This window comes from Podarcis cretensis (genome assembly GCF_951804945.1).
Source record: "Podarcis cretensis genome assembly, chromosome: 1".
In the NCBI taxonomy this organism is placed as follows: domain Eukaryota; kingdom Metazoa; phylum Chordata; class Lepidosauria; order Squamata; family Lacertidae; genus Podarcis; species Podarcis cretensis.
Window position 1 is genome coordinate 123149251 of NC_137170.1, and position 23023 is coordinate 123172273.

Genomic DNA, 23023 nt, shown 5'->3' on the forward strand with positions numbered 1-23023 from the left:
AACTGGCTCCCTAGCAAGACGCGGGCTGCTGGACTTGCGGATCTCCTGGGCGGAGCGTTCAGCAGCTTCTGAGGTCACAGCCTCCTCAATGGCTTTCTGTAGCGTGAGGTCTGGCTTGGCAAGGAGACGCCGTTGCAGATGGATGTCCCGGACCCCGCAGACGATTCGATCCATCAGGGCATCGTCTAAGTCTCGGAACTCACAGTGCATTGCAGCCTGTCGCAGGGCGGTGGTGTAGTTGTTGATTGACTCCCCCTCTGCCTGGTTCCGGTGGTAGAACGCATGGCGGGCAGCAATCTTGGATGGCTTTGGTGCGTAGTGGTTGCGGAGCTTCTCTTGGATCGTATCCCATGGTGTTGCCTGGACTGCTTCAGGCGCAACCAATGCTCGGGCCGTCTCAAACACCTCAGGCCCACAGAGGCTGAGGAATAGGCCCCGCTTCCGATCCTTTGATACTGCTGTCAGCTCGTTGGCTTGGAGGTAACAGTCGAACCGAGCGAGATAGGAGTCCCATGATTCAGAGGCTGGCGCAAACGGCGGTAGAGGCACAAGTGAAGCCATGATTCCGATGCCGGCGTGAAGGGCGATGGATGGAACACAGTGCTCTTAGCCAGAACAGTCAGCTCTGAATTGGTTCTGTCCAGTGATTTCGCTCAGTGATTTCGCTCTGTGATTCAGCTCAGTGATTCAGCTCAGTTCAGAGGCTGGCCGCATCTGGCTGTGCTCTGATGTCCATCGATCCCATCCTCGTCGCCAGTGTTAAGTTGTGGGTTGACATAGCAGACGACACAGCGATTTCTCCAAGTAGCTCTTTATTTTGTAAGCTGGAATAGAACTGACTGCAAACAGCTCAGCCGGCCTGCTTTTATAGGCAGCCAGCTGTCAACATTGTAGCTACAACAGCCCAGAGTTCCCGCCTAAAATAACTGACGTGGACCTGAGTGAAAACTATCTACAGACCTGAGTGAAAACTATATACAGTATCCCCCTGCTGGCCCAGGGTGAAACTTCACTACATAACACCCTGAGTCAAATAGGATCCAAACTGCAGCAGTCTGATTGGTCCTAGAACAATGCAGCAGTATGATTGGTTGGCAGGAACCCCCCAATCATGCTCCAGATAGAAGTGAATCCACAACCTGATTGGCTTACAGTAGAATTCCGGAATTAGCCAATCATGTGCAGCCCATTGTGTAAATAATGTATATAAAGCAGATACTTTGAGGGGACATTCATTCATTCTTCCTCACCACTATGAGCTGAATAAAGAGCATGAAATCACTTTGCGACTGAGTATATTTCACGTACATTTGTGTAGAGAAGAGCTTTCCAAACTTTTCATGTTGGGGACACACTTTTTAGACATGCATCATTTGGCGACACAGTAATTCAGTTTTGCATCATGTTGTGACACAGTAATTCAGTTTTAATAGCAAATCAGAGGTTAAACTTACCCCTTTCCAGCCCCAGGAGGAGCGCAGGGAGCATTTGTGCGATGCAGCCAACACACTAACGTGTCACAACACATAAGCTTGGGAAGCGCTGGTGTAGAAGATTATAAGTGTAAAAAGTCACCCATCCATGATTTTGTTTTAGCTAAAGGAGTGCCTCCAATTCTAATCTCAGGCAGACGGGTGGGGCTACAAATAACAAAATTATTATTCTTCATTTATCATTACAATTAATCCCCAGAACGGCTTCCATCAACGGGTTATCTTTATCTTTTATAACCTGCTTTGACCTGTCCATAACACCCCCTGCGCTAAGTAAAACAAAAGCCACGCAATGGCCACCACACCGTTTATACTCAAACGGAATAAACGCGCAATGCCACGAGGCTGCCGCCCCGCCTCCCTTAAAAAAAATGAATGAAACTCAACGTTTTGTATTTAAAGGAAAGTCGCCTTTAACTGTGAACTCTTTATATTGCGTTGTTTCCCATCTATGATGAAAACCCTGTACTGTACACATAGCATTGGAAGCGAGATGGAGACCCAACTCAGCCTCATGCAAAATAAGGATTGCGCAACTCTTCCATTTCTAGCTCTATGCCCCGTTCTTCCTGGCCGGGAGCCGATTGCCAGACCCTGACGCGGATTTTCAGTCCATAGAGCCTAGAAAAAGAGGAGCGTTGCTCTTCCGGTTTCTGTTTTGAAAGCTCTTTCTATCCCATTCCTTTCCATCTCTATGGTCCCTTTTCCCCTCCATATCGGCTTCAATCGTAAGAAAACCGGAAGTACGGGTCTAACCCCTTGGTACGTCGTGACAGGAGAGCGGAAAGAGGAGGAGGAGGAGGAGGAGGAGGAGGGCGGTGCTACTGAGTTCTAAGGGAAGGTTTGGGCTAGAGCGGCAACGGAGCTTTTGCTCTTTCTTCCGGAGGAGCGAGGCGGGTCGGGGGAGGTCAGAGGTCGCCGAGGAAAGATGGTGGCGCATGAGCAGCTCCGCGTGGTTCGCTGCGGCGGCAGTTGGCTGAGCGGGAGCCGCGCGGTCTTTTCGGCTGATTCGAAGTGAGTGGCGCTGAGGGGATCAGTGGGGGCTTTTCAGGAATGCCAGACGCTTAAGCCCCGTTGAACGCGGCTGAATTTACTCCCGAGTAACACACGCGTCTAGACGCTACATTATTAGTAGTATTAAGACACGCGCTCAGACTCCATATTATTATTATTAATTATTAAGACGCGCGCTGAGACTATTATTATTATTTATTAAGACTTGCTCTTAATTATTATTATTATTATTATTATTAATTTTTTATTATTATTATTATTAATTTTTTTTTATTAAGACACTATCATTATTAAGACACACGCTGAGACTCTTTATTATTATTATTTATAAGACGCAATGAGACTCATTACCTGTACAGTGGTACTTCGGGTTAGGAACTTAATGCGTTTCGGAGGTCCGTTCTTAACCTGAAACTGTTCTTAACCTGAAGCACCACTTTAGCAAATGGGGCCTGCTGCGCCGCCGGAGCACGATTTCTGTTCTCATCCTGAAGCAAAGTTCTTAACCTGAAGCACTATTTCTGGGTTAGCGGATTCTGTAACCTGAAGTGTATGTAACGCAAGGTACCACTGTATCTTTATGGTAATAATAAATAGTAAAGGTAAAGGTACCCCTGCCCGTACGGGCCAGTCGTGACCGACTCTGGGGTTGTGCGCCCATCTCACTTAAGAGGCCAGGGGCCAGCGCTGTCCGGAGACACTTCCGGGTCACGTGGCCAGCGTGACAAAGCTGCATCTGGCGAGCCAGAGCCGCACACGGAAACGCCGTTTACCTTCCCGCTGGTAAGCGGTCCCTATTTATCTACTTGCACCTGGAGGTGCTTTCGAACTGCTAGGTTGGCAGGCGCTGGGACCGAGCAGCGGGAGCGCACCCCGCCGCAGGGATTCGAACCGCCGACCTTTCGATCGGCAAGCCCTAGGCGCTGAGGCTTTTACCCAATAATTACTATGATATAATTGCTATAATTAATAGTATACCGCCATGTTCCAGAAAGTCGCAGGGTGGTTACAACATAAAATCACCAACATAGAAACATGTTGACAAGAGGAGGGAATGGAAGCAAAAGCTAACTGGAGAATGAACTGTGTTGCATTTATTACCATGTGGTTTAAACACATTTTTGTCATAGTACCAGGAAGTTTAAGGTCTATTAAAAATACCAGTTTATCAGAAGCCTCTTTTACTCTGGATTGTTTGTACCACATAATATATGCACTTTTCAAAACTCTAAGGGGAAAAGGTATAGGCTCAGTGGTAGAGCAGAAGGCCCCGGTATAAGACAATTTCTTATGCTGATCTAGTGTGATACTCCTCTCCTCTTGCACTGCTTTCACTGTTATAAAGATCTTAAAAGCTTACTGATACTGGGGCACAAATCCCCATGAAGAAAAATTCACTGTTTTAACAGAACATCCCTCCTATCCCTACATTTAATTGGCAGAATCAGCACCACCACAGTTGCCACACAATGCCCGTTCTGCATTTGCAATTATATTTTGATAGTTTAGTGTAGCAGCGCCTGCGCTTTGAAACTCCCTGCCTGTTGAGAGCAAACAGGGGCCTTTGCTGTACTCATTCTGGTCCCCACTAAAAATATTCTTGTTCAGGTTGACAGCTGGGGTCATCTTAAACCTATTTTTAGTGTTTTAACTTTTGCGTATCTTAGAACAGGGCAGTAAATTTTGCTGGGCATCCTTTTCTTTTTTTAATTGTGGTAGTCGTTGTTGTTTGAAACCATAATTTTTAGGAAATTAAAAAGGGAAAAGGATGGAACAAAACCAACCTAAACCGTGCACCTCAGACTGTGTGTGATCCTACAGCCCACTCAGCCTTATGTAGAAAAACCCACAAAACACGACGGGTGTGTGTGTGTGTTATTGGGTTGTTTTTATTTTTGTGTATCTATGTTATATATTTAAAAAGCATATTTTGGTCTATTGCTATCATTTGGAGAAACAAAATACAAGAATATTTATTTAATTTTTTAACAGTTATATTTCACTTTTCTGTCTCCATATTAGGCGCGCATGGCAGCTTGTGTTTAATATAGTATTTAAATGCCATTACACGTGGCATTTAAATACTACATGACCTGGTTCCTATGTATCATTAAGATAAACCAATGGTTAAAATGCGCTTGCAGGAATCATGGTCACATTGCTCCTTTCCCCCAGTTGTCCTTCTCTGAGGCAGTGTGGTGTAGTGGTTAAGAGCGGTAGTCTCGTAATCTGGGGAACCGGGTTTGCTTCCCCGCTCCTCCACATGCAGCTGCTGGGTGACCTTGGGCTAGTCACACTTCTCTGAAGTCTCTCAGCCCCACTCACCTCACAGAGTGTTTGTTGTGAGGGAGGAAGGGCAAGGAGAATGTTAGCCGCTTTGAGACTCCTTAAAGGGAGTGAAAGGCGGGATATCAAATCCAAACTCTTCTTCTTCTTCTTCTTCACCAAACTCAGCTTTGGTTTGGTATAGCCAAGGTTTGTTCTGCTTACTATGTACGGTTTGTCTGGAGGTGACAAGCTATGGGCCCATGACTTAAGTTGCTAACTCCCACCCAAAATTAGCTCCAGATAGCATGGCAGTAGGAGAACTGGAAGAGGAGTAAAACAGCTACAATTTTTACTGAGAGTACTTGCATATCCGCACATTCATGGTTTGGTATTGTATGCATTAGATATTGTCAGGGACTCAGCGGGAGCGCAGGGAGGGGAGGAGATGGAGAGCGAGGGGGAGCAATCCGAGGGCAGCGTAGGAGAAGATGACAGCAGCCCGAGAGATTCCATGAGCCTCTCCAGCGAATCGGAAGATTCACAGAAGGGGGCGCCGATGGCCAGGGCCAGGGGGGACCCAAGGGGGACACCCCAGAAGCAAGGGGCCAGTGGGGACTCCCAGAGCAGCAGTTGGAAATCAGGACCAGCTTCCCCACCAGAGCGTAGTGGGGGAGAGGAGTCCCAGGTATCAGAGCCCACATATTCACCACCAGCGAGAGAAGATGAGTCAGGGTTGGCCACGCCTCCATCGGAGAGCGAGGGAACGGTCAAGAGGAAAGTTGCCGGCTGGGCGCGCGCGCCAAGTTCAAATGTACAGGCAAGCGGCACAGAAGGTAGCCCGGATAGGGAACCAGGTCCTAAAGCCCGCCGGAAGGAGGGGGAAGAATCATCAGGGTCAGCGTCAGAGGAGTCCAGAAAGGATGAAACCCTAGCGGGCAGGAGGGCCCAGAGGAGAAAGGAACTTAGGAAGAGGTGGAGCAAAGCGAGAGTCTTAAACTGGTGTGGAAGGGGCGGAGACTCAGACGGGACTTCGCCGGTCTAGGCTTTAAGACGTAGAGCTGCGCGCTGCGGCTTTGAAATGGAAACTAAACCTCAATAAAGACTTTTGTACATAACGACAGCCTGGCGTTGGTCCTCTGTGAGCTGGGACCTAGAGGCAGCTCTGACAGATATGAACTGGACCATACTGAAAAATAGTCTGGTTTTCCTGTACCTTTGGCAGTTGGGAATTGGTCTTTTACATGTAATGCTGGATGTGAAGATGGATAAATATTATCTAATATGCTTCTAGAATTTTCCAAGTTAGCCTATGTTGTTTCTGTTAAGTACTATAAATGCCTTTTAATTGATTTCTGGCTTTGATTTCATTGTTTATAGGTACCTTTTGTGTGCTTCTGGTGACTATGTGAAAGTCTACAGTACAGCTACAGAAGAATGTCTGCATGTTCTCCAAGGTCACAGCAACATAGTGACAGGAGTCCAGTTGAATCCCCAAAACCATCTACAGGTTGTTAAAATTTTGGCAATGCTAGTCCTATCTTAGAGCCAAACTACAAGCAGCATATGTAACATAATTGTCATTAAGTGCAAACTTTCCCCTGCCCCCAACTTGCTTGGAGAGCGGCAATTTGGATTAGAGGGCCTGAGAGAGCAATTTACAAGAGGGCAAGGAAGCTCCCACTGGAGCCTCTTTTTTCACTGCAAATTTTCAGAACCACATAGGGACCATAGCAGAGGGCAAAGGATTTAAGTTCCCTCCCCACATATGCCAGGGTCCTAATCAACATCAGGGCACCAACACTCACATTTATGAAAGAAAATTGGCACTCAAGGGAAAACTGGGATAAATATCCTAGGTAATTTTGCTGGTGCTTAACGGTGACCTGCACTATAATCTTTGAATGAAGGGCAGCATAGAAATTTGATATATTGTTGCTGTTGTTGTTGTTGTTGTAATCCCAGGCCAAATCCATGATTATGGCCAGGTATGAGTATAGCTCAAATGGAGCAAATTATACCTATTCTGCAATAGTTTCTTAAAAATTCCTGGCCCAGTTGAAAATGCTGGTGGAAAACCTATAAAACCCTGCCTGGGCCGAGGTCTCCATAACTTAGATAACATTTTCTCTCACCCTCATGTGCAGATCTATAATGGAGATGCTGCTTCATATCTTGTCTTTTATGGACATAAGAATTTGAAAGGACTCAAAGCTGCATCTTCCTTATGTGACAGACACAACTAGTGGATCAGTCTGCTCAGTGATGAATACCACACCTCTGCTTGTATTCTGGTTTCTCATAGAATACATTTCTTCCCTTTTAAGAGCGGTCGGCGCTAGGACATACTTATTTGGACTTAAGTTGCAGTCGTTTTGTCTGCATCATAGTTGATTTTGATTATCAACCCATCTCTGGACTGTTTTTCTCGTAAATGTGCTTGTGTGTTATATCTTCAGCAGAGAACATGTGCAGTTTTACTTAAATAAGTAGTAAGAGCTTTTTTCAAAGGTGTTAGAACCACTTCACATTTTGTTAGCATTTTTGTCATACACGGGGAGTAATCAGCACTGCTAAGAATCAAAATGCTTTGTAGATAAACCAGAATAGGACCTTACAAATCATTTTAATATGTCTTTTTTTTCTCTCTCCACCAGCTCTATTCCTGGTCTCTAGATGGCACTATTAAACTCTGGGATTTTATGGATGGCATTCTCATCAAGGTTTGTTATGTTTTCTTTGCATCTCTTCTTTCTCCATAGCAGCCCATGGGCTTCTCATTAGATTAATGAAATGGTATGTATTGGAGTGAATAAAACAAATCTCTGTGATTCATGAGTAAATGCTCTGTTTGCAGACCTGGATATGCTTTGCCACTGCTATGCAAACTGCACTGTGGCATCTTGGTTGATACGAGTCATCACTAACTGCATCTACAGTGGAATCCTCAATATAGCTACTCAAAACTAAGACTGTTAAGTTGAGCAGCACTTATTCCCAGCCAAGTGTGTATAGGATTGCAATGTAAATGCATTGCAATGGAGTAGGGGAGCCAATGGGCTCTTTTCAGCATACGAGTGTCTAGCTTCAAAGACTAATAAGCAGGATCTCTTATCTTCTTATCCACGAAGGCTTAGAATGGACAGTGTTTTCTGTTGATGATTCATGACTGAGATGAGCTGCATTAGAGATGGGGAACTTGTGGTCATCAGGATGATGTTGTACTACAACTTCCATCATCCCATGCTGACAGGGACTGATGGGAGCTGCGGTCCAAAAACGTGTGGAGTGCCACAGGTTCTCCATCCCTGAACTGTATGCACAACTTTATTGATAATTGTGCCTAATTAAAAACCCATTCCACACCTTGTAACTAGCAGGGTTGTATAAACTTGCATGGGTTTTCAGCTTAGCTTTTAGATGAGACTAAAGAGATTGATTTTGTGTATGTGTGTGTTTTCTCTTACAGACATTGGTTGTTGGGTTCAAACTCTTTGCATTCTATGCACTTGCGGGATCTGAGAATTCGGTGTTTGTTATCATCTCAAAAGATAATGATGAAAGATCAGGTATGTCATAATTGCTGTTCTTTTAATTTTGTACATCTTGTTTTTCATGATTGTTGTTAACATGAAGACTGTGAGCATTTTTATTTTAATATTTTAATGTTCCATTATTTTAATGTTGTACTTTATTTTTGTTTTTAAGTTGTAATCATTCATCTTGTTTTTATTATTGTTTGTAAGCCGCTCTGAGCCCGGCCTTGGCTGGGGAGGGCGGGGTATAAATAAAAAATTATTATTATTATTATTATTATTATTGGTTTTATTGTTAAGTAGAAAGGCAGGATAAAGAAATTGTTTTCCCCTTTTGTTGCTGTTTTTTCTTGCCCTTGGGGGGAAAAGTGGGGTACATAGGAGCTTCGTCACATCTTAGGGATTGGTTATTTATTATAGACTATTAGTATAGACCATATCAAAAGTGAACAAAATAAAATACAAACAAACTCCACATACGTGAGTTCAATGCTCAACATAAAAGTATACCTAAAATAGAATTTTGTATGTGATGGGGGATGGGCTAGAATCCCTATAAGGAATTAATTCCCAGAGAGGAAATTTATGTATCACTTAAGTTTAAGTCCCCTAATGGTATACCAGCTGCGGTAGTGGAAAGGTTTGCGCAAGAGAAGGCATAGGAAGCCAGCATGGTTCTAATGCCTGGTTGCAGCTCCAATACCTGTTGCACAGCAGGCTTCCGCTAGCACAATGGTTGCGCTGTATTTTATATTGTGCAACCATAATTCTCGCCCTTACACTAGCACAACACCCCTTAGGCTGGCAGAGAATGCTGAATCCGGTCTCCTGTTTGTTTTGAATGTTCCTGCTATAGCAGGGTCGTCCGCCTTTAATGGCAGTCATCAGCAACAATCAAGAGATAACATCTTAAAACCTTTTTTAAAAAGTGTGTCATATTTTGCTAACAAAAGCACACACATCTGTTTGCATATTAAATTTGTGTAGTAATTAGATCTATTAATTGTGTGTTTAATTAAGTGTATTTAATTACATATATTAATTAAATATATTTAGTTACATATATCGTGTATTTTAAATATTAAATGTATTGTGAACACTTCAATTTACAATATGGAAATTAGTTCAGTGTGTGGCAGCACTACTGCAGCCCACTGGGTATGAAAAGTTGGACCGCCCTGTGCTGTAGGACAGCAGAGGAGTAGAAATAGGTTTCTTAATTTGTGAAAAAGATGCTAAGCAGACTTCTTAAAACACTATGTTGTCTTGGATTTGGACATTTATGGAGCGTGGAGGCATAGCTGTCATATATGCTGCTCAGAACTTGAAGCCCAGTCCCGTGAACTGCTTGTTCTGGCTGGTAAGCATTTATGGTTAGGGTGATATCCAGTGACTGCTATATCAGCACTATCTGTGGTATGCTGACACAGGAAAGCCTAATCAGTGCAGAATAGGTGGGCTGGGACTACACAGCCCAGAATCTGTTAACATAACTGCATGCAACAGCTTTGCGAATAGGGGACAATGTGCACTGTTACCGTAAGCGCAAATCCCACCCCCGAATTAGTGGGATTACAGATTTATTCCAGTTCACTGCCTAGCATGCTTTAGGTGTTTTAGTATAAGCTGCTGTGTCACAAACAGGTATTTTATTTAGAGGATCAATGAACCGCAGGTTAAAAGAACTAAAGGTAGGAATGGCTAGCCCCAATGCATTTAATGCTCCTCATCTTAGTGTGGCAGTCATGCTTAAAATGAAACACTGTGCTCATCAGCTTCTGCCAACCTGCTGGAGGGCATCATGGTGGAGAGATATACATTGCCATAATTTTGTCTGTAACTATAAAAGTTTGCACAGTGCGTGTTAATTTCTGCCGAGCATTGTGGGGGGAAATGTTATTTAACCATAGAATTGTAGAGTTGGAAGGAACCAGGATCATCTTGTCCAACCCTCTACAATGCAAGAATCTTTTGCCCAATGTGGGGCTTGAACCCACTACCCTGAGATTCAGAGTCTCATGATCTACCGACTGAGCTATCCCAGAGTTTCATAAGGCATGTTGCTGCATTGGCTAGGAATCAAATCTAGGCCTCCCACGTGGCAGGCAAGAATTATGCCACTGAACCACAAATGGTGCTATAATTCACAGTACACTTAGTCTTTGTGTAGGCTTGTTAGGAGAATAAAATGAGGCAGCATTGTTGATGTCGCTTTGAGTTCTGGGAACGACAACCTGGTGCAAATATGATAAATAAAGGCCATACAACGAAATACAGTCATACCTCGGGTTACAGACGCTTTGGGTTGCCAAACCCGGAAGTACCGGAACGGGTTACTTCTGGGTTTCGGCACAGAAACGCTAAATCGCAACCCGCGCGTGCGCAGACATGGCGCTGCGGGTTGCGAATGTGCCTCCCGCACAGAACACGTTCGCAACCCGAGCGTCCACTGTAGCCTAATTGCACTCATGCTAATGAATGAGATAAAAGTTAGATGTGATAAAAAAAATATTATTTCATCTATATGAGAATAATTGGTTTAAAACTGAAATAAATTTTGTTTCCATCAGGTCCATTTCAGCTAGCTTCACTGAAAATCCCCAAAACACCAGGTCAGGAAGTAGAAGCCAGTGATCTGGAATTGATTTTGGATGGTGTAAGCCAGTCACCCAAATGTACAGCGCTTGGAAGAGAAGTATATACCTTTTCTTTCTTTCTTTCTTTCTTTCTTTCTTTCTTTCTTTCTTTCTTTCTGTATATTATATTAGAGGTCTGCATGCACAAACATGATGTCAAATCATCCTTCTTTACTTCCTCAGCTCTTAGAGCATGCACCCTCTTCTTGGCCTGTTCTCCAACCACAGCCTTACTCGTTGCATTCCTAGCCTCTTTGCCTTGGCTGCCCACTGTAAAATCTCAGAAATTTAGCCAATCCAATGCAGAGGCCCTTCCACTTTCTCTGCTTTTCCATGAAATGTGGACAGAATAGTCAGTCACTGCCAGGGTGGCTTTCTAACTGCCATAAAATCCTTTACCGCATTATAGCATAGGTGTTCTGCTGTAACTATCATATTCTGTATAGTTTTGAAGAAATCCCTCTCTAAATTTCCCTGTTTCTGACCCTGGACACAAAATACCTGTATTTCTCTCTGCCTTAAGGGGGTATCCAAAGAGCTACCTTTTTATCTGTTACCTGTTGTGTTCTCAAAGGAATTTATCACCTTTATATGAGATCTGCTTTTCAGGCTGTTTTGGAAACACTTCCTGTTCCAAAAACAGGTTAACAAAAGGCAGTGGGGTGTATGGCGTGTTTTTGTAAAATGCAAGCCCAAAACTCCTTTGGGTACACTCCTGTGTCTTAGGATACCAAGAACCACATGGCCAGTTCTGTGGAGCCAAAGGAGTTTCAACCTTGTGGTTTGCCGCCAGCAGCTAGGCTGACTACACCCGTGTTCAGCATCTTTGCTATGTTTCTTTAAACTCCTCTTTCGATCCAGATCTCAGGGCACCTGAATTAGCCATCATTTCTCTTGAGATCACTCTGGGTAAAAGCCATGGAGGAAATGTCTGAATTTGATTTAGAAGGGGAAAAGCACTGGTTGCAAATATACCATTGTGCTGCTTTAGCTGACTTGCATAGCAGTTGTCTGTCTCTTGCAGTTTGCCCATCACATGGTCTAATTTTTTTTTTTATTACCATACATTTTAATCCACTTGGACTCTGGTATGTACTAAACTATATTTTGTTTATAACAGGGTGAATATGTGGTATCTGCTTGCGGCAGTCACCTCGTCGTCTGTTTCTTCAGGAAGAAGAAGCTTTACAGGTGAGGGCAGACAACTCCAGCTAGTAATTGCTTTGCTGCTTTGAATATGCATCTGTTGCTTCTGAACTGGCCAGGAATTTGCTGTTTCTTACAGAAGTGTCCGTAGCCCTGATAACACTTATGCTTATTAATGAAGAAAAGAAAAGAAAAACCCACGTGGTGATATCCAAACTGTAGTTGGAGTAGACCAGTTGAAATCAATGTGTTTAATTCTATTGACTTTAGGGGATTTATTCTGAATATGACTTAGCTGGATATCTCCCAGCTATTAATATCTTTGGAGAAGGAAAGGCTAAAGTGGAAAAGGTGAAGTAAACCGCTTCTGGTGCAACAGGACAGCGGGACGAGCGCCAGAGTGCAAGGAAACGCCATTTATCTTCCCGCCGCAGTGGTACCTATTTATCTACTTGCACTGGTATGCTTTCAAACTGCTAGGCTGGCAAAGCAACGGGAGCTCACCCCGTCGTGCAGACCCAAACTACCAACCTTCTGATCGGCAAGCCCATGAGGTTCAGTGGTTTAGACAACAGTGCCCCCGCTCCTTTTATCTGCTAAGGAGTAAACCCTATACAAATCTCGAGTGGAATTTCCTAAGTGGATGGTGCCTTTGTGCCTCCTTCTGGCATCTCCTGCAGCCAAACTGGTGCCAAACATATTGCTCTGCTTTCCTTTGGACCACAGCGAGGCTGGGGGGGGGGTCTTGTCGTCTGGGCAGTCCAGGATCTCCATACACACTATCCAGGTTTGACTTCATACACACACACACACACACACACCCAGCGCACTCCATTGTCTCTTGAGACAAATGGATGCCAACAACAACAAAATGAACCAGTGATAGTACTGTAAATCCCATAGGATAAGGCTTGGAGGAGCAATAGAAGCTGCCTTCTATATAATCATTTCATACGTCCAGACCGGATTCTCTCCCAGCCATAGCTGGAACTCTTGGAACATTCTGCATACAGAGTATGTGCTGTCCTGCCTGTACCTTGTAGGGACGCAGGTGGTGCTGTTGTCTAAACCACTGAGCCTCTTGGGCTTGCTGATCAAAAGGTCATCAGTTCGAATCCCCATGATGGAGTGAGCTCCTGTTGCTCTGTCCCAGCTCCTGCCAACCTAGTAATAATAACAATTTATTATTTGTACCCCATCCATCTGGCTGGGTTTCCCCAGCCACTCTGGGTGGCTTCCAACAAAGTTTAAAAATACATTAAAATTTCACACATTAAAAACTTCCCTAAACAAGGCTGCCTTCAGATGTCTTCTAAATCTCAGGTAGTTGTTTATCTCTTTGACATCTGGTGGGAGGGCATTCCACAGGGCGGGCGCCACTAACAAGAAGGCCCTCTGTCTGGTTCCCTGTAGCTTTGCTTCTTGCAGTGAGGGAACCACCAGAAGGCCCTCAGGGCTAGACCTCAGTGCTCGGGCTGAATGATGGGGGAGGAGACGCTCCTTCAGGTATACTGGGCCAAGGCTGTTTAGGGCTTTAAAGGTCAACACCAACACTCTGAATTGTGCTTGGAAACATACTGGGAGCCAATGTTGGTCTTTCAGAACCGGTGTTATATGGTCTCGGTGGCCGTCACCAGTCTAGCTGCCGCATTCTGGATTAGTTGTAGTTTCTAGGTCACATTCAAAGGTAGCCCCACGTAGAGGGCATTGCAGTAGTCCAAGCAGGAGATAACTAGAGCATGCAAAACTGTGGTTAGACAGTCTGCGGGCAGGTCGGGTCTCAGCCTGCATAGCAGATGGAGTTTGTAGACAGCTGCCCTGGATACAGAATTGACCTGCACTTCCATGGACAGCTGTGAGTCCAAAATGACTCCCAGGCTCCACACCTGGTCCTTCAGGGGCACAGTTACCCCATTCAGGACCCAGGAGTCCTCCACACCAGCCTGCCCCCTGTCCCCCAAGAACAGTACTTCTGCCTTGTCAGGATTCACCCTCAATCCATTAGCCGCCATCCGTTCTCCAACTGCCTCCAGGCACTCACACAAGACCTTTACTGGTTCTGATTTAAAAGAGAGGTAGAGCTGGGTATCATCCACATATTGATGAACACCCAGTCCAAACCCCCTGATGATCTCTCCCAGCGGCTTCATCTAGATGTTAAAAAGCATGGGGGAGAGGACAGAACCCTGAGGCACCCCACAAGTGAGAGCCCAGGGATCTGAACACTCATCCCCCACCACCACTTTCTGGACACGGCCCAAGAGGAAGGAGCGGAACCACTGTATAACAGTGCTCCCAGCTCCTATAGACAGTCCAGAAGGATGTTATGGTTATTGTAACAAAAGCTGCTGAGAGATCCAACAGAACCAGGAAACAGCTCTCACCTTTGTCCCTAGCCCGCCAGAGATCATCAACCTAGCAGTTCGAAAGCACGCCAGTGCAAGTAGATAAATAGGTACTGCTGCGGCGGGAAGGTGAACGGCGTTTCCATGTGCTCTGGCTTCCGTCACGGTGTCCCGTTGTGCCAGAAGCAGTCCTGCTGGCTCCATGACCCGGAAAGCTGTCTGTGGAAAACGCTGGCTCCCTCAGCCTGAAAAGTGAGATGAGCACCGCAACCCCATAGTTTCCTTTGACTGTCCAGGGGTCCTTTACCTTTACCTTTACTTTGTCAGAGTGACCACAATGGAAAGGAAAACTGCTGAAGTTATACGGAAAGAGCATGTGCTCTTCTTGCATGTTCCTAGTGGCAGATACTACTGCATCAGAAATGCTTCGGGGGGGGGGGGGGGAGAGAGATTTATGCGATGGTTGCTAGTACATCCCAGAAATGGAAAGGTATTCCCCATCCACCTTCCTTGCACTGTTGAGCAGCCAGGGATTAGTTGACATTTCTTTCAGCTCAGTCCAGCCAAACTAACTTAAAGCTATGACTCCTGTTTTTGAAGCTTTTCTGTAGATGGGAAATCCAGAATAAGCGACTTCTTCACCTGCGTAGCCTGCCACCCAAAGGAAGATTGCATAGCAAGCGGACACAGCGATGGCAAAATCCGGCTGTGGTGAGACAAACATTTGCTGCTATTGGCAGTGGTTTTCTGATAAGCATGCATATCCTTCCTTGCTGTAATCTTGCAGTGCAAGTCTGCAGTACAAAGGCACAGTTTCGGCCTCTTTTCCCTGCCAAAGCTTGCGATAAAATGCGCCTCTGATTCCAGCAGAGAGAGTTTCTGTCTTAGAAGGTGTTGATTATGGAGTGGTAAAGATATACTTGGGGCAGCTGGAGGCAAAGGAGAAGAGGCCTGCTGTACAATTTATCTACAGTGGTGTCTCGCAAGACGAAAAGAATCCGTTCCGCGATTCTCTTCGTCTAGCGGTTTTTTCGTCTTGAGAAGTAAGCCCATTGACGGCTTAGCGGATTAGCGCTGTTAGCGGCTTTTAGCGGCTTATCAGCTTAGCGGATAAGCAGATAAGCGGCTTAGCGGCTTAGAAAAAGGGGGGGAAAGGGGGAAAAAGTCGGAAAAACTCGCAAGACATTTCGTCTTGTGAAGCAAGCCCATAGGGAAATTCGTTTTGCAAAGCGCCTCCAAAACGGAAAACCCTTTCGTCTAGCGGGTTTTCCGTCTTGCAAGGCGTTCGTCTTGTGGGGCACCACTGTACTCTAAATCTTCATACTTGAATAGTGGCAAGAGTGCATATCTGTAAGTGAGCAAGGGCTATTTATTTGTTACGTGTATAGTCCAGTCTTCTTCCAAAGAATTCAATAATAATAATAATAATAAATTTTATTTATATCCCGCCCTCCCCAGCCGAAGCCGGGCTCAGGGCGGCTAACAACAATAAAATAATACAACATTCTAAAATCATTTCATTATAAAATTAATTCAAATCAAATTGATGGCAACCATTGGGCTAGAGTTTTGTGAAGATTGCCAAAGGAGGGAGTCAGGCTATGCCCTGGCCAAAGGCCTGGTGGAACAGCTCTGTCTTGCAGGCCCTGCGTAAAGATGTCAAGTCCCGCAGGGCCCTAGTCTCTTGTGACAGAGCGTTCCACCAGCTTACATGTGGTTCCCGGGGCTCTTGACCTGACCAAACCTGCTTAGTTGCAGTAGTAGGACTGCTCCATCTGCCTATAGACCATTCTCATGGTTATTGGTAAAAGACCTGGTATTGAGGCTTCTGGCCTTTATCCATTTTTAGTTGTCAGTGGGCAAGTAACCGAGGGAGAGGATGGATGCACCATGTGTATTGGAATACACCTTGGGATGTACATCCCACTAGAAAGGACTGCAATGCAGGTGGACCACATTTTATTTGGGCTTTGAATGCGCCATCACCTTTAGGCCTGCAGTTTCCTGTCTGGTGAGCAGTCCCCATGTGAAAGTCTATTGATGCCAACAGAGCTCTTTAGCTGAATCACAGTGCCATGTTTTTATTCTGTATGCAAAGCACAGGAGAATATAATTAGAACCCGAGAATTAACATAGGTTAGCAGTTTCCCAAGGTGCTTCACGTATCTCTTTGTGCACCAGTCCTCCTCCTCAAGATCCCTAACTTGGAAAGTTTGCCCTAAATTGAATGGTTTTTTCCCCCGCACTAGGAGAAATTTTAATCACAAGAAAGAATACACGTACTCCACAATGCACTGGCACCACGGTGAAGTTATGGATCTCGCTTTCACTGTTGAAGGTAACGTTACCCAAGCTAGGAACATTTGCTGTTTCAATTCTCTCACCTCTTCCATCACCTTACCAGTGGCCTTGAGCAAGTCACTTTTCTAGCAATCTCTCCCCATGCAGATTCACCCATCCACAATATGATAGTTCTGAAATTCTACTCTCTTGAATTTGATTTCTGTTTTCTGTATGTGGCTTTGAGATCCTTTTGAAGATGAAGCAATTAAGAGAATTTCTCAACAGATTCCCAACATTCTCTTCAGAAAACGCTTGTCAACTGCTCTTGATTTGAAATACGCTATATAAATGTACAGCAGTGTCAAAGCAAAAGAGTTAGAGCTCCTCAATACATCTTGCAAAAGTGTGGAAGTTTAGAGATGGGACTGTGGCAAAAGCAACAGAGTTGTCTGTGTGTTGCATAAAGACAGAGATAGCTAATCTGGTGCCTTCAGCTCTAGCCACCATGGCCAATTTTGGGGGATGATTTGAGTTGTAGTCATATTGTGAGCACAAGGTTGGCTACCCCTGCATAAAAGTGCTTCGTGCCACTCTCTGGGTTGACAGGCAGAAGTAAACTGTTTCGGTTCTTCAACAAGCAGAGGAAGTAGGAATTTCATCCTCTCGCAAAATAGAACTGAATAAAATTTGTTTTTCTATGTTGAAAGCTGTGAAGATAAAAACTTGTTGACCTCAGCGGGAACTTGAAGTGACCCACCGCAGTGTTTATTTTATTCTTGGCTTCCCTCCGAAACAGGAAGCAGTTTGACATGACAAGTGGGAGGATTTTGTTGTGTTGCAACTTAACTATTTGCTTCATAAACACAATCCAGTTGCTCCTGATCTTGTTGCTGGGTTTTTTCAGTTCTTATAGTCGGGCACACAAGAGCCCACGCAGTCTGTGTCCACATGTGTGTATATTATTTATTACACTTGCATTTGTGTCCATATGGCAATTGTGCACCAAACTCAGTGCATGCCTATCTACTGGGAAGTAAATCCCATTGGGTTCACTGAGCCTTAATCCCAGGTATACGTGTATAGAACTGCAGCCATGGTCCTTTTCAGCATCTAAACCTAGATCAGGGTTGCACAACCTGTGACCTTCCAAATGTTGTTGGACTACACCTCCCACCATCCTCAATCACTGGCTCTGCTGTCTGGGGCTGATGGGAGTTGTAGTCCAGAAACATCTGGAGGGCCGAAGATTGTGCACCCCTGTCCTAGATTAATGTATATGGCAACAGGTAATGATGTCCTCTGAGACTGTAATATCCATGGAGAGTAACCAGATCTGTGGCAAGTCACATTGCTCCAGTTGCACTGAGCAGTATGCTCTGTGTGTGTGTGTAGTGCGTGTGAAGTGCTATATTTCTAAGGCACACACATTTTGTTCGGTTTGATAGGAACTAGCCTCCTGAGTGGCGGAATCGAGTCTGTCCTAGTGCAGTGGCGAGATGGGTCGGATGCGAAGAAGGAATTCTTGCCCCGGTTGGGATCCACAATAGAGCACATCTCCATCTCTCCAGATGGAGCCTTCCTTTGTACCTCGCATGCAGATAACAGTAAGTCCAAATGGGGGAGAGAAACCTACCTGTTTATAATGTCAAACAACCATGGCTGTTAGGGTTTTGAAAGGTGATAACCTCCTTAAATCAGTGATTTATATCCAAGCACCTCCAGCTTCAAATTTCCGTGAGCACCTGAGCCATGGATTGGAAACCAGCAATAGCCCTCTAGGTACTGTAGGACTACCAACTCCCATCAGCCCCAGCAGTCAGGGATTAGATGTTGTAGTTCAACAGCATCTGAAGCCACCCCCCCTTTCCCTCCCTGCTTTGTGATTGGCATCTCTCTGTTTATTCTATAGGGCTTGTGGGGAGGGGGAGGGTTGCTGTCTCTGGATTTATATTTTTATCCCCTGTCGCTCCATGAGGATCTTCCTGCCTCAATTAAGCCCAAACCCAACGATGAACTGGCTTTCTTTCAGTGCCAGTTGTATGCCTGAGGTTGTACTGGTTTAAAAGACCCTTAAGCAGCTGTACATATGAATGAACAATGTTTATAACGGCGAGGCCGTGGTGCTCTCCCAACTGGAAAGTGGGGGCCACTACTGAAGAAGCTTGTTCAAGAATGACTCCCAGCCCTAATAGTTAATGGGGCCTTTTCAGCCAGTCTGAAAAGATTGGGGAAGTACTCATTGGAGAAAGAGTTCTCTGTTCCCTAGCGAAACTGATTAACAAGCTTACAAGATAAGCACCAGAACTTTTGATTTAGCACAGCAGCCAGGGAAGCAAATCTAGGATGGGTGTGGCATGCTCCTTATATCTCATACCAGGCTCATTCTGAAGTAACTGTGATTTCCAATCTGCCTTAGCCCCTTGCCCATTAGTTACTAGGGCATGTTCAAACATTTTAAAGTCCCTCCTTTCAAGGAAGGGATGTTGTTGTTTAGCCGTGTCTGACTCTTTGTGACCCCATGGACCAGAGCACGCCAGGCACTCCTGTCTTCCACTGCCTCCTGCAGTTTGGTCAAACTCATGTTAGTGAGTTAGTTAGCTTTAAGAACACTATCCAACCATCTCGTCCTCTGCCGTCCCCTTCTCCTTGTGCCCTCCATCTTTCCCAACATCGGGGTCTTTTCCAGGGAGTCTTCTCTTCTCATGAGGTGGCCAAAGTACTGGAGCCTCAGCTTCAGGATCTGTCCTTCCAGTGAGCACTCCGGGCTGATTTCCTTCAGAATGGATAGGTTTGATCTTCTTGCAGTCCATGGGACTCTCAAGAGTCACCTCCAGCACCATAATTCAAAAGCAACAATTCTTCGGCGATCAGCCTTCTTTATGGTCCAGCTCTCACTTCCATACATCGCTACTGGGAAAACCATAGCTTTAACTATAAGGACCTTTGTCGGCAAGGTGATTGCTTTTTAAGGAAGGAATATCAACTGGCAGATCTAACTAAGGCTGACCATATGTGCTGTTGACCACCACATCTTGGCCATACCAAGTGGAGTCTTGGCCATACCAAGTGGAGTTCTGCATCCAATAATGTTCCTGAGCTGCAAGCCATATCTGGCCATTTGAAGTGCACCATTTTTTCCTGAATAAAACGTTTTATGCCCAGGGAAGGCCATCTGCAGCCCTCTAGATGCTGTTGCATGACAAGTTCCCCACTCCTGTTCTATGGGCTGATGCAAATTCTGAATCATCATTTGGTAAACAATAGGGCTTTTAATGCTCTGCCAGCTTTCATTCTTAACCTTATTAACTTTCTTTTAAAACTCCTGTAGAAATAATCATCATACACAGCAACTTGAAGGTCTCCACAGTCATTCAAGGATTGAGCAGAGGTATGTTTGCTTCAGAGAGCTTATTTATATACCTGCGTATCTCCTTTTCTCCAAAGAAACTGTATTCCAGCTCAAACCATCTGTTTCCTTTCAGGCAGTGACGTCAAGGCTGGCTTGATGGTTGACCCTCGAACTAAAGCTTTGGTTCTGAACGGCAAACCAGGCCACCTGCAGTTCTATTCGCTGCAAAATGACAAGCAGCTTTACAATGTAAGTTAGGCCAGTGATGATCTATGCTCTCGTCACAGTGGCAAATAAGGCTTAGGACTAGCAACGCTATTTGTGACTGCTGTTTGGGGTTGTTGTTTTTTTTCTTAACATTAACTGGACATATAATTTCTGCATAGAAACAAAATACTACTAGGGCTGGGCGTTATCTGGTTTTCAACATCATGATATATCACCAGTTAAACGTTGTGTACTGATACAGTGGTACCTTGATTCTCAAACTTAATCCGTTCCAGAAGTCCGTTCCAAAACCAAAGCGTTCCAAAACCAAGGCGCACTTTCCGATAGAAAGTAATGCAAAATGGATTGATCCGTTCCAGACTTTTAGAAACAACCCCTAGAACAGCAATTCAACATGAATTTTACTATCTAAGGAGATAAAATGAAAGCAGTAAACAATGTAGTGCAGTCACACATGCAATCAATCAGTAGCTGAACTGGGTTCCACACAGTCACAAAAACAAAACAAAAAGAGCTGCCTAAAAAAAACGCAAAATAAATAGCAAAAACAGACAGACCCCAGCATAACTCAAAACGGAGGTGTGGCACTCAAATCGGAAGCATAACACTCAAAACGGAACACATTCGACTTCCAAAAAAAGTTCGCAAACCGGAACACTTACTTCCAGGTTTGCAGTGTTTGGATTCCAAGTTGTTTGAGTACCAAGGCCTTTGAGAACCAAGGTACCACTGTATATCATGATGTCTGTAATAAGGATAGAGCTATGTAGAGACATTGGCTGGCTTCACGGTTTTTCCCCACATCGTGATTTTTGCATAGCGTGCATACACACACACACACACACACACGCGATATATTGTTATATTGCCCAGGCCTAAATACAACACTGGCCCAGATGGCTGGAGAACAAGTAGTGAACACAAGGTGTGGTGTGGCAGTGTTGCTGTAGGTAGGATGAGGCTAAAGTATTTCAAGAAAGGCTTTGCTGGAGGTAGTGGGGAAAGCAGCGCAACTTGGGGGCAGGAAGAAGCATATCAGATGGCATTGGAATGAGAGTGGGTGATGGGAATAAAGAGGTACAAAGTGCATATGTGTTTCTTCTCCAGTGGCTGGCTTCAAAGTGTTGGTGCTGACCTTTAAAGCCCTAAATGGCCTTGGCCCAGTATACCTGAAGGAGCGTCTCCACCCCCATCATTCTGCCCAGACACTGAGGCCCAGCTCCAAGGGCCTTCTGACGGTTCCCTCCCTACGAGAAGTCAGGTTACAGGTTACAGGGAACCAGGCAGAGGGCCTTCTCGGTAGTGGCACCCGCCCTGTGGAACACCCTCCCATCAGATGTCAAGGAGATAAAAAACTATCTGACTTTTACAAGACATCTGAAGGCAGCCCTGTTTACAGAAGTTTTTAATGTTTGATCTTTTATTGTGCTTTTAATATTCTTTTGGAAGTCACCCAGAGTGGCTGAGGAGGACCGGCCAGATGGGCGGGGTATAAGTAATTAATTTATTATTATTATTATTATTATTATTATTATTATTCTTCATTGACTGACTGACCTTCCAAATGTGCATGAGGCCATAGACCTACTCCATCTCTTCTTTCAAAAAATTGCAGTTGGATATTGTGCAGCAGGAGTATATTCATGAACACGGGCTGAACCAGATTGAGTTAGTGAAGGCTGCTTTTGATTCCGAAGGCAACTGGCTGGCTACTGTAGAACAGCGGCAAGGAAGCAGCAGCGACCTTGAAATGTACATGAAACTCTGGGCTTACGACGAGCAAAAGCAAAGGTACTCATGCTTGCATTGTCTAGCAAGTTGGCAGAAAACCGGTTGTTTCAGATAATGTAGATTTATCAGTCTCAAGTGTTTTCATTGCCCACACTTGCTGCCCCCATTAAACCTGTGACAAGATGGGACTTGAGGTATGAGCATCAAAGGGAGCATGCATGTGCAGTTGTTGCGCGTCATTACTTTGTCCATGCACATGTGCGCACACAGATCCCCCCAACATGTGCCCTAGTGGCATGGCTGCTCCTGTTCTGTGGCCGCTGTCATGTTGGTCGGAACCTGTGTAACGGTATCCACCAAGGCAGATATGTGCCTCTTACTATGGAAACAGAAGCTCCTGCAGCTGAATGGGACACATCTGTGGGCAGCCTGAGGAAGTGGGCCTGCCCATAAAAAAAACAAGTCTGAAGTAAGAGACTAGGGTGATCTCTGCTGTTTCCAAGAACTCTTCTCGTTGCGAGGCTTTTGGGGGTAAGCTGAGAGTTTGTTTGGACCCCGAGTGAGAACCCAGAGGCTAAGGGAGGGTGTGTCTCTCTCTCACATGCACACACACACATGCATTCATTCATACCTTGGATCCCAAACACCTCGCAAGTTGAACATTTTGGCTCCCAAACACTGCAAACCTGGAAGTGACTGTTCCGGTTTGCAAACTATTTTTGGAAGTCTGACGGGGCTTCTGCGGCTTCCAATTGGCTGCAGGAGCTTCCTGCAACCAATCAGAAGCTGCGCTTTGGTTTCCGGACATTTTGAAGGTCGAACGGACTTGGGGAACGGATTCCGCTCAACTTCCAAGGTACGACTGTATATATGTAACGTTGAATTAATTACCATTTTATATGTAACTCTGTACTGTCACAATATTTTAAACAAAATAAAAAAAATCCTTCCATTAGCACCTTAGAGACCAACTAAGTTTTTTATTGGTATGAGCTTT

General features: G+C 44.9%; 1 protein-coding gene across 2 annotated transcripts in view; it reads left to right on the plus strand.

The window, feature by feature from the left end:
• The first annotated feature begins 2363 nt into the window (after nt 1-2363).
• Nucleotides 2364-23023, plus strand: part of WDR75 (WD repeat domain 75) — a 32360-nt gene continuing 11700 nt past the window's right edge. The window contains exons 1-12 of one of the 2 annotated variants that reach the window (XM_079977767.1): nt 2364-2507; nt 6153-6282; nt 7430-7495; nt 8242-8341; nt 10879-11003; nt 12065-12135; nt 15036-15146; nt 16685-16773; nt 18164-18322; nt 20047-20106; nt 20201-20316; nt 21911-22086. In XM_079977767.1, the coding sequence (XP_079833893.1) occupies nt 2422-2507; nt 6153-6282; nt 7430-7495; nt 8242-8341; nt 10879-11003; nt 12065-12135; nt 15036-15146; nt 16685-16773; nt 18164-18322; nt 20047-20106; nt 20201-20316; nt 21911-22086 (1289 nt within the window). In that variant the 5' untranslated portion in view covers nt 2364-2421. The other variant, XM_079977768.1, reaches the window with a different exon arrangement.